A 12,144-nucleotide genomic window follows, 5' to 3' on the forward strand; every position below is an offset into this window, starting at 1 on the left:
TTTCCCCAGTGTCTTATGTGTCTTTTCTGGAGGTTGGATATTTATGCTATTTTATGGAAACTTCAAAGGACTGATGCTCAGCCTTTCGACTTGTTATTTCCTAATCTTAGCTTCTTGCTCAAAACAATTGCCCCAATGACAAGGCACTTGGGATATGCAGGGGCTGTGGTATGTAGAATTCTATAGTGCACAGGATCAGGACACCCTTCTGAGGTGTCCTGTCCACCTCCATCTTCTTAGGCTTCATAAGACTTAGGGGAAAAAAAAAAGACTTAGGGGAGACTTAGGGCCTGGCCAAAGCCCTTGATTTATCAAGACCCAGGAACCCTCCTGGGAAATACCTTTAAACAGCCACAATAGGGGCTGAGCCTGGGGCAGGGCAGGATTGGGGAATTGGAGCATGAGGAGGAAGGGCATTGAAGCTTAAAGGAAGCTCTGGGGATCCCTGGGTGGCGCAGCGGTTTAGCGCCTGCCTTTGGCCCAGGGCACGATCCTGGAGACTCGGGATCGAATCCCACGTCAGGCTCCCGGTGCATGGAGCCTGCTTCTCCCTCTGCCTGTGCCTCTGCCTCTCTCTCTCTCTCTCTCTCTCTCTCTCTCTGTGACTATCATAAATAAATAAATAAAAATTAAAAAAAAAAAAAAAAGGAAGCTCTGCTTCCAGAAGGAAAAAAAGGACCTCTGAGAGGACATTTACTGAGGCACAAATTAGTTTGGCAGGAGCCCTGGACTCAACATCTGGGCTGAGGGCTGGGAAGGAACAGTGGCTGGAGGAAATCTAAGGTTGTGGCTGGACATGCACACCCCAACCCAGCCTATCCTTCCCTCAGTCTGTGTGTTGGGGAAGGAGCAGGCCCTGTGGAAATAGTGGACAGATTCATCCCCAGAATCTAAAGAGAGGCAGGAACATCTGACAGAAGGTGAGAGATGAGCAGTGAAGACAGTGGGGGGTTTTCATGGAACAGCAACTGAGAGGGCTCAGAGGTGGGGGCAGCCGGCTTTGACATGGACACCATGAGTGGGCAGGATGTTAGAGGGTAGTTCCTAACACCACCTTGGGGGAATGAAGACTAAAGCAGCACCGCTGGTCCCACAGACTGTCCTATGCTGCCTGGATTCACATGAAAGCACCAGACTCCTGTAGTAATGACTGGAGAGGAACCCTTGGAAAGGCTGGATCTCTTGCCAGTGCTGGAGAAACAGACCAAGCACTCCATTGTGGGGGCCTCACATACTATCAGTGCAAGAACCCTCTTTAGGAAACAAATCAAAAAAATCTTGTTAGTGCCTGGCTCTGGGTTCATGCTCAGTGAATATTTGTTAAGTGAATAATGACCCTTAATTGATTAATAAGGTGTAAGTTTGGAATTAACATCCAGGCTCTTGGCATTGTACATGATCCTGTTACCCTGGGATCCTGGCCCTGTTTATTTCTGCAAGTCTGTACAAAGCTTCACATCAGGCCCAGCACCCCACCTTCCTGGCTTCCTGGGCTCCTCGCCCTGACCTCTCCCAGAGGCTGGGTGAGGGTGAGAAATGGGGGGTGGGGGTGGGGGTGTCTTCCCATGCCGGGCTGCGGGAGAAGAAGACAGAAGTAGGACAGTGTCCTCCGAAAGCGCGGCATCACTGCAGTTCCTAGAGTCTCACCCTCGGGAAGCCCTCTTCCTCAAGGGAGACTTCCCAGATGGCTTTTTCAAAATCTGCCAAATTTCCTCCTCCCAGGGCAGACATGAATTCAAATATTTCGTGTGCGTCATTTAAGTTCTCCTTTAATTAGTCTCAGTTCCCTGCTCCTCAAATGTCCCAGTACCTGTGGACCACCACCCTCCTCCCTCAGAAGCCCTCAATCGGAGGCGGGAGACAGAGCCCAGCCCCAGAAACTTCCAACTGCAGGAGGAGGCAGGTCACAGACAAATACTGCAAGGCTTAAGGAAGGAATACAGGGTGGCTCACGAGCACCAGGCCCAAGCTCGGTGGGTAGAGAGCCTCCCCTCCTCCCAGCCTGGGCTCCGGGGCTCCGGGCGCGCCCCCAACTGCGGCCAGTGCAGGCGGCGGGGGCTGAGGGCGCGCCTGCGGGCGGAGGCTGCGGGAGACGGCGGTGCACCTGCCGGCCCGCTGGGGCGCGGGGAGCGCGGGGTCCCCCCCGCGGAGGGCAGGCCGCGGAGGCGGCTGCAGGTCAGGAGCACGTCCAACAGTAGCAGCTTGAAGAGCAGCAGGCGCAGCGCCCCAAGCCGCAGCGCCTGGCCCCGAGTCCCTGCGGAGAGAGACTGATGAGCGGTTAGGGGCCTGGAGAAGGTTCTCCCAGGAGGAGGGGTCTTGTCCTCCCGCCTCCCCCTCCCCGCCATTCCTCCTCCCTGCCGCCGTCCCCGAAGCCCGGGGAAGTCCTCCCTGGCGTCTAGCCTCAGCTCTAACCGTTAATAATAACATACACCTTCCTAGTCTTCATTTTATTTTATTCCCCCCAAACCAGGGTGATGTAGGTCAAGCAGGGATTAGCATCTGACTCAGAGGAGAGTAACCAGCCCCAAGTTCTTTGGGTGGTGAGGACTTTGTCTGGTGGGTGTTGGGACTGTCTACCACTCAGTCTCCCAAGGCTCTGATGCTGAGACCATCCATCTGGGCTGCCCCAGGAAAGCTTCTTGGGGCCTTCTGTTAGCTGCCACCTACACTTTTCAGCTGGTGTCCAGGAATTAGTTTGGGGTGGGAGGATCCACTACCATTTCCCCATGGGGAGACTGAAGCACAGGCTTGCCAGTGCCCCAACCCAGCAAGGCAGCCTCTTCAGGGAACACCCACCAACACCCAGCCACCAACCCAACCCCCACCCCCGCCACCCCTCCCAAAGAGTGGGACTATCAGGCTAGACCCAAACAGGGCTCAAGATCCTGGTCCCCAGTACTCACCTGTGACACGCTCCCAGAGGCAAGTCCTGGCTGAGGAAGCCCCTCCTGGCCACCAAGGAGAAGAGAAAAAGTCTTTCGGGATGGGCTCTGCCCTCCACCCAAGCTCTGTGCCCCAGCCCTGACATACAGCAGCTGTTCATGGCAAGTTGCATAAGTGGACAAATGAACCAGCGGCAGGAAACCTGAGCCCATTTGCTACAATTTCTCTCAGGGACTCAGATCTTTCTTCCTCCCCACTGTCCACTGTTCTGTGCCCCAGGGAGGCTGAGGTGCCTCAGCACTTTTAGAGGAGGACTTGATTTTCTTAGCAGCCTTCCTTGAAAGGCAGGGCATTTGTTCAACAAACATTCCCATTTGGAAGATGACAAAACTACCATAATCCAAAAAGAGGAGGTAATTCATCTAGTAATAATCAGAGTTGGCTTTGGACATGTCCCTTAACATCTCTGTGCCTGTAAAATTGGGAAAATGGTATGACCTACTTTACGAATGTACAGTGCTTAGAACAGTGCCTGGCACAGAGTAAACAATAAGAAGATAGCATTTTGTTATTTGATTATTGTTTGGTTCTTCTAGGTAGGGTGTCATACATGGAGTGATAGAGAAAATAACCTAAGGTACATAAACATAGATTTCAACCCTAGGTAATAGGAGGGAGGAGGTATTTTTACTTCTTGGAAGTCATGCATCAGAGCCTGGATTTGAAGTCTGGATATTTGAAGGAGTTGCAAATCCAGGACTCTGGGCCCCGAGGCCACCCTGCTCTGAGCCTACCCATCACCTCATTCAGATGGTTGGCATCCCCTCCATGCCCCCATGAGAGCCTACCCCTGTCTCCCACTGTATCCTGTTTCCAGAGCATGTGGGAGGGGCAGGGAGCATCCGCAGGGGCCCAGGCTCCATCCCCACCTGACAGCTGCAGGGGCTGTGTGCTCTGGCTCTGGTCGCCAGCCTCAGGCCCAGTGTGGCAGACCAAGTTTTCCCAGGCTGCCAGCTCCTCGGAGGGCAGAGAGAGCTGAGCCAAGCTAGTCCAGGTGCCGTCAGCCTCTGGGGAAGGGCCGTAGGTGAAGGCGTCCAGTGAGCTGCCATTGCCAGCTGAGAACCAGATGGGGCTCTCAAGACCAGGGGGTGCAACATCGAGGACCAAACAGACCACCAGCGTCTGTTGCTTCCCATCCACCAGCAGCGTGATTGGTGGGGCCAGAGAGGGGAAGGGTGTGCCGCCCACACCTGGAAGAGAGCATGCACCTGTGGGGGGCTAGGTCTGTCTGGGACAGTGTCTCATAATAGGCTTCTGTCTTTCTATCTAGGTTTGCTTCCAGCATCCATCTATCTATCCTTCCACCCACTCATCCATCCCTCTCTCCTTGTATTTGCCCATTGATCCATCTACCCTTCCCCCATCAACCATCTTTCCTACATCTGTTCTTTTTACCTTCCATCTGTATGTCTGTCCATGCTTCCATGCATCCATCCTTCCCTTACTTATGTTTTATATCTGAACCTATCTGTGTCAGGAACTGGGGATAAAATACTGATGAAGACATTGCCCCCACCCTCAAGGAACTCAGTCCCATGGGAAAGATCACAAACGCATAAACAAATTCTTATAATACCTTGTTGTGCCAGCCTCAGGAGGGTGGTTACCGCTGGGGAGGAAGGGAAGGAAATAAGATCTGGAATGAGATCAAAGAGGGCTTCGAATGTATCTGTAACTTTTTGTTTCTTTTATCTGATGCAAATATGGCAAAGTTTAAACCATTTGTTAATCTGAGTGGAATATCCATAGGGGTTTATTACATTGTTAGTTCTTTTCTGTAAGGTCTGTAGTAGTTTTTTTTTTTTTTTTTTTTTTTTTTTAAGATTTTATTTTTGGGGCACCTGGGTGGTTCAGTTGTTTAAGTGTCTGCCTTCAGCTCTCAGGTCATGATCCCAGCCCCAGTTGGCAACAAACTCCCTTCTCAGTGGGGAGTCTGCTTCTCCCTCTCTCTCTGCTGCTCCCCTGCTTATGCTGTTTCTCTCTCTCTGTCAAATAAATAAATAAAATCTTTAAAAAAACATTTTTTAAAAAAAGTAATCTCTACGCTCAGTGTGGGGCTCCAGTTCACAACCTGGAGACCAAGAGTCCCATGCTGTACTAACTAAGCCAGCCATACACCCTTAAAGTATTTTTAAAAGAGCTTTGTGCAGATATAACTTATATACTATACAATTCACTCATTTCAAGTATATGTCTGTATTATTTAATAGCTAAAAAATTATTATTATTTTAAATATTTTATTTATTTGAGAGAGAGAGTGAGAGAGAGCATGGAGCAGGAGGGAGAGAGAGAAGCAGACTCCCCACTGATCAAGGAGCCCAATGTGGGGCTCGATCTGAGGGCCTGGGGATCATGACCTGAGCAGAAGGCAGATGCCCAACAGACTAAGCCACCCAGGTGCCCCTCATAGTTAAAAAAATAAAAAATCATATGGGTACCACAAACATCTGTCCTGTATTTTCCAGAATAGTCCCGATTTTCCACAGGCTTATTCTTTTCAGTAAAGATGACAAAATATATAATGACCAAAATGTTACTCTTGAATAGTTGGGTTTTTTTTTTTTACGTTTTTAATTTATTTTTTTAAATTTTCTAAAATTTTATTTATTTTACTTTTTAAAAAAAGATTTATTTATTTATTCATCAGACACACACACACACACACACACACACACACACAGAGAGGCAGAGACATAGCAGAGGGAGAAGCAGGCTCCCCTCAGGGAGCCCAATGTTGGACTCATTCTGGATCCTGGGATCACGCCCCAAACCAAAGGCAGATTCCCAACCGCTGAGCCACCCAGGTGTCCCTATTTTTTACATTTTAAAAAAATTTAAATTAAGTTGCCAACATATAGTATAACACTCAGTGCTCATCCCATCAAGTGTCCTCCTCAGTGCTTGTCACCTAGTTACCCCATCCTAGTTGGATATTTTTAAAATAATAATAAAATCTCAAAGATTAAAACCCACAGACAGGGTTGCCCTGGTGGCATAGTTGGTTAAGTGTCCTACTCAGTTTCAGCTCAGGTCATGAGATCGAGCCCCAGAATCGCTCTGCGCTGATCCTGGAATTCACTTAAGATTCTCTCTCCTTCTCCCTCTGACCCTCCCCCAACTCTTTCAAATAAATAAACAAAATATTAAAAAAAGAAAATCCATAGTTAAACCTTGAGTTAAATGCAGCCAGGTTAAAGAAATACCCCAAGGGGGCACGTGGGTGACTCAGTGGGTTAAGCATCTGCCTTCTGCTCAGGTCATGATCCCAGGGTCCTGGGGTCCAGTCCCCACATCAGGCTCCCTGCTTAGCGGGAGTTTGCTTCTCTCTCTCCCTCTGCCTGCCACTCTCCCTGCTTGTGCTCTCTCTCTCTCTCTCAAATAAATAAATAAAATTAAAAAGAAAAGAAATACCCCAGGGTGCAGGAAAGGACACCAGAGAATATTGTGGTCAGAGTTGGGGGGTGGTGCTCAGGAAGGTTTCTTAAAGGTCAAAGAACAGACCTAAAAGCATGTGGATGGTAAGTACCCTACTCAGGATTTGAACTCAGGTCTCTTTGACCCTCATTCCCACAGACCACCCCACTTGGAAGGATGACTAAGAGCTTGCTACAATGACACAATGGATCAAGCCTGGGACATGGCCTCAAACAGAGTTGGTTTGACTCCTGACTTGTCTGCTCACTTTACTGATTCTCAATTGCTACGTCAATATAATGAGGTTAATGACACCAGCCCAGTAAAATTGTTGTGAAGACTAAATATCATGAATGCCAAACACCTTGGCAGAAAAGTTTAGTATTATCATCTTTTTTTAAAAAAAGATTTTATTTATTTATTCATGAGGGATGCAGAGAGAGAAGGGCAGCGACACAGGTAGAGAGAGAAGCAGGCTCCATGCAGGGAGCCAGATGTGTGAGACTCGATCCCAGGACTCCAGGATCATGCCCTGAGCCAAAAGCAGACGCTCAACCACTGAGCCACCCAGGCGTCCCTAGTATTATTATCAATAGTAATATTAATAAGATATGGGAAACAAAGGAACTCGAGAAAGCTGAGAGTGAGCTCCAGGACCCTCGACCTCCTGAGCCTCTTGAGTTTTACAGATAGAGTTACTCCCCAGGTTGAGGTTAGCATATACCTCCTCCATGAAGCTGCCCAGGATTGCTCCTCCTCACCCTGGCTGCTTCCTTCTCAGAGCTCAGACCTCCTGCCATGGGCTTTCTTTGTTCCACATGGATATGATTTATCTCCCTAGCGAGGGAGAGCTTGTGGAAATGCTGGGGGCCAGCTTTATTTTTATTTATTTTTAAAGATTTGTTTGACAGAGCACAAGCAGAGGGAGTGGCAGGAAGAGGGAGAAGCGGGCTCCCCAATGAGCAGAGAGCCTAAAGGAAGGCTCCATCCTAGGATCATGACCTGAGCCAAAGGCAGATGCTGAACTGAGCCACCCACGTGCCCCTGGGGGCCAGCTTTAGATCAAGAAGATGACCTTTCCCCACCATATACATGCAAACATGCACATGCTTCTCGATGAAGCTGGAATTCTTTCCTTTAAACACAAGTCCTGGGCAGCCCGGGTGGCTCAGCGGTTTGGCACCTGCCTTTGGCCTGGGGCGTGATCCCGGTAGACCTGGGATAGAGTCCTACGTTGGGCTCCCTGCATGGAGCCTGCTTCTCTCTCTCTCTCTCTCCACATCCCAGCCCTGGCTACCCCATCTCCACCCTCCCTGGATGCCTGGTGAGCTTGCTCTGGATTCTCTGCACCTCCAAAATGTGACTGCCACACTACAGACTCCAGGGAGCAAGACTCAAGGCCCCCGAGTGAGATAGCTGGAAGGCAGAACACAGTGGGGAAGGAAATGGTGGGCTTATGGTAAGACCCTCCTCCCCAGGGCCCCCAAGCAGCCCTGTCATGCCTTCTCGTATCCCACCCCATGAGGACCGGAGCTAGGGAGCAGGCTCAGGCAAGCTAATGGGGCACCGAGAGGGATGCCGGGAGGGGACTCACCCGTGGGCAGGGCTGGACACCCGAGGGCCGGGAGAAGCAGCAGCAGCCAAGTCCTGGCCATGGCCCTCCTGAGAGGAGGCAGGACCCAGCTGCAGACCTGAGCTGTGGGCTGTGAGAGGAGGAGGCACCCGCAAGACTGCCTCCCAGGCCGCAGGCCCAGATGCTCCTCAGCTGCTCGGCCACCAAGTGGTTTCCTCCTGGTGAGGAGCCTCCCCCACCTGCACCTGGGCCCCCTAAGCCCAGTCCTCTCCCAGGGGCCAGTGAAGCCAAGGTGCCACTCCCACCCCTTACTCCCTCCTATCTGAAGAGCACTTTGCGGTCTGCAAAACCTTTTCCCAGTCACTGGCTCTGGCATCTACGGGATGCAGAGCCCCAGGCAGTATTTAAGGATTTACATTCAGCATGTCCTTCCACCACCCAGCTGCTGTGAGCTCCATTTCACAGGTGAGGCCACTGAGGCTGAGAGAGATTGAGTGACCTGCCCCAGGCCACACAGCGGGCCGGGGTGGAGAGTCGGGGTGGGGGGGGAGGGGGGTCAGAGCTTGACCTATTTCCTGATGGGGGGCCTTACTGTGGCCAAGAAGCCCAACATGCTTCTTTCCATGTTGTTACAGCACCTCACCCACCCACCCGCACACACCCACATTTAAAAATAGAATTTATTTATTTTTTTAAATTTTATTTATTCATTCATGAGAGACACAGAGGCAGAGACACAGGCAGAGGGAGAAGCAGGCTCCATGCGGGGAGCTTGACGCGGGACTCGATCCTGCATCTCCAGGATCACGCCCTGGGCTGAAGGCGGCGCTAAACCGCTGAGCCACCTGGGCTGCCCGAAAAATAGACTTTATTTCTTAGAGCAGTTTCAGGTTTACATCAAAATTTAGGGAATGTTTCGGAGATTTCCCATGTATTCCCTTCCCCTTTCCTTGAACCCCTTTTATTTTTTATTTTTAAAAGATTTTATTTATTTACAAGACATAGGCTTCCTGCGGGGAGTCCAATCCGGAACTGGATCCTAGGACCCTGGGATCATGACCTGAGCTGAACGCAGATGCTTAACCACTGAGTCACCCAGGTGTCCCTGACCCCCTTTTAAAAATAAATTCTTGGGCAGCCCTGGAGGCTCAGCAGTTTAGCGCCGCCTTCCTCCCAGGGTGTGGACCTGGAGACCCTGATCGAGTCCCAACGTTGGGCTCCCTGCAGGAAGCCTGCTTCTGTCTCTGCCTCTCTCTGTCTCTGTCTCTGTGTTTCTCATGAATAAATAAGTTAAAAATAAAAATAAAAATAAAAATAGGGATCCCTGGGTGGCGCAGCGGTTTGGCGCCTGCCTTTGGCCCAGGGTGTGATCCTGGAGAACCGGGATCGAATCCCATGTCAGGCTCTGGGTGCATGGAGCCTGCTTCTCCCTCTGCCTGTGTCTCTGCCTCTCTCTCTCTCTGTGTGTGACTATCATAAATAAATAAAATTTAAAAAAAATAAAAAAATAAAAAATAATAAAAAATAAAAATAAACTCTTACAAAAAAAAGGGGGGGATGCGTGGGTGGCTCAGTGGTTGAGCGTCTGCATTTGGCCCAGGTCGTGATCCTGGAGTCCTGGGATCTCCCTGCATGGAGCCTGCTTCTCTCCCTCTGCCTATGTCTCTGCTTCTCTATCTCTGTGTTTCTCATGAATAAATTAAAAAATATATTAAAAAAAAAACCCTGAATTATTTGTTTAAAAAAATAAAATCTTAAAAAAATACATACATACATACATACATATATACATACTCTTTAGGGGCATCTGGCTGGCTCAGTTTGTAGGCCATGAGATCTTGATCCTGGGGTATAAGTTCAAGCCCCATATTGGGTGTAGAGATTACTTAAAATGAACTCTTAGAAAAGAAACAAACAAACAAACAAAAAAACCCCAAAACCAACCTCTTTATAAATGCCACTTTCAGTGACACTAAAACTAAATTTTAGTTTAGTTAGCTAAATGGCTGTCATTTTGACCCTGAAACTTCACATTTAGGTATATGCTCTAATGAAATGAGACAAAGATTTATGCACAAAAATGTTCTTTGAAGTATTATATTCCAAAAGCAAGAGAAACAATGCTGGGGGAAGGACTAAAGGAATTCATATTTATCTATATTAGTGAATCTTATGAAGCACCTTTTAAAATCATGTTTTCAGGGGCGCCTGGGTGGCTTAGGCAAGTTAAGCACCTGCCTTTGGCTCAGGTCATGATCATGGGGTCCTGGGATGGAGCCCTTTGGGCTCCCTGCTCAGGGGGGAGCCTGCTTCTCCCTCTAGCTCTGCCCCTCTCGCTCCCTCTCCCTCTGCTCTTGCTCTGTCTCTCGTTTTCTCTCTCAAATAAATAAAATCTTTAAAATCATGTTTTCAGAGAATGTTTAATGACATGGGATATAGGACAGTTTGGTTCAGAGTGGGGACTGTAAAGCCAGAACACCTGGCTTTCCATTCATCACTCAGTAGTTGTGTGATTTTCTCCCAAATCATTTACTTCCCTAATCCTGACTTTCCTCCTCTGTACAATGGGAGTAATAATACTTCAAAGGAATCCTGTGTGGGGGAATCCCTGGGTGGTGCAGCGGTTTGGCGCCTGCCTTTGGCCCAGGGCGCGATCCTGGAGATCTGGGATTGAGTCCCACATCGGGTTCCCGGTGCATGGAGTCTGCTTCTCCCTCTGCCTGTGTCTCTGCCTCTCTCTCTCTCTCTCTGTGACTATCATAAATTAAAAAAAAAAAGGAATCCTGCGATATTTAGACAAGATAATCCGTGAGAGGCTTAGTGCCAATCTTTTACATAAGAAGTAAGTCAATGTTCTTTTTCTCTATATATATATATGAATATACATGTATATATATGTATATTCTGTTACATACAACAGAGTTCAAATAAACAGGATAAAATCTTGTTTTGTTTTTTTTAAAGACTTTATTTATTTATTCATGAGAGACATAGAGAGAGAGGCAGAGACACAGGCAGAGGGGGAAGCAGGCTCCATGCAGGGACCCCAATGTGGGACTTGATCCCGGGTCTCCAGGATCAGGCCCTGGGCTGAAGGCGTCACTAAACCGCTAAGCCACCAGGGCTGCCCCCAAATCTTGTTTTAAAAATGATTTTATTTGAGATGCCTGGGTGGCTCAGCGGTTGAGCATCTGCCTTCAGCTCGGGGCATGATCCTGGGATCTGGGATCAAGTCCCACGATCAAGTCCCACATCGAGATCCCTGCGGGGGCCCTGCTTCTCCCTCTGTCGGTATCTCTGCCTCTCTCTCTCTTTGTGTCTCTCATGAATAAATAAATAATTAAATATTTAAAAAATGATTTTATTTATTTGACATAGAGAGTGCACATGTAGGGCAAGAGGGAGAGCCACCCCGGTGCCTGAAAGCAGACCAAATATTAAGGTGTTTTTTTTTGTTGTTGTTTTTTTTTTAATTTGAGAGAGAGCAAGAGCAGAGTGGAGGGACAGAGGGAGAGAGAGAAACAGGTACCCCTTGGGTCAGGGAGCCCGATGTGGAGCTCCATCCCAGCATCTCAGGATCATAACCAAGCCAAAGGCAGATTCTTAACTGACTGAGCCATCAGGTGCCCCCCACCTTTTTTTTTCATTTGTGTTTAAGTACACTTAATATAAACTTTACCATCCGAACCATTTTTAAGTGTACAGCTTGGTGGTAGTAAGTACATTCACATTGTTGTGTGAACATCACCACCATCCATCTCTAGAATTATTTTCATCTTGCAAAACTGAAACTCTGTCCCCATTAGACACTAACTCTCCATTCTGTCTCCACCCCCCAGCCTGTGGCAACCACCATTCTGTTTGCTGTCTTTATGAGAGAAACATACAGAATTTGTCTTTTTGTGCCTAGTTTATTTCACTTAGCATAATGTCATCAATTATGTTGTGGTAAGTGTTAGAATTTCTATCCTTTTTAGAGTTGAATATTCCATTGTATGTATATACTACATTTTACTTTTTTTTTTAACATTCTTAGTTTATTAATCCTCTCATGAAAAATCTTGCATAATCACCACAGATAAAGCCACTGCAGAATCTTTACTCCTTCTGTTGTCCAATCTCCAGCTCACTTTTTTGCCAGCACCAATATTGGCTTTTGCAGTCCCCCTGACTTTCTTCATTCTGTTTTTGCATTCCTTGTGCTGTTTTCCTG

The 12,144-nt window shown here is 48.3% G+C and overlaps 1 protein-coding gene across 1 annotated transcript; it reads right to left on the reverse strand.

Annotated features, from left to right (window-relative positions):
• Positions 1-1,753: 1,753 nt before the first annotated feature.
• PTCRA (pre T cell antigen receptor alpha) lies at positions 1,754-8,070 on the reverse strand. The gene is made up of 5 exons (XM_072831598.1): positions 7,953-8,070; positions 4,520-4,579; positions 3,813-4,133; positions 2,904-2,948; positions 1,754-2,254 (listed from the first exon to the last, which is right to left on the reverse strand). The coding sequence occupies exons 1-5, from the start codon at positions 8,011-8,013 to the stop codon at positions 1,950-1,952; spliced, it is 792 nt and encodes a 263-aa protein (XP_072687699.1). The 5' UTR covers positions 8,014-8,070; the 3' UTR covers positions 1,754-1,949.
• Positions 8,071-12,144: the final 4,074 nt, after the last annotated feature.

This window comes from Canis lupus, chromosome 7 (assembly GCF_048164855.1).
Source record: "Canis lupus baileyi chromosome 7, mCanLup2.hap1, whole genome shotgun sequence".
NCBI classification, from domain to species: Eukaryota; Metazoa; Chordata; class Mammalia; order Carnivora; family Canidae; genus Canis; species Canis lupus.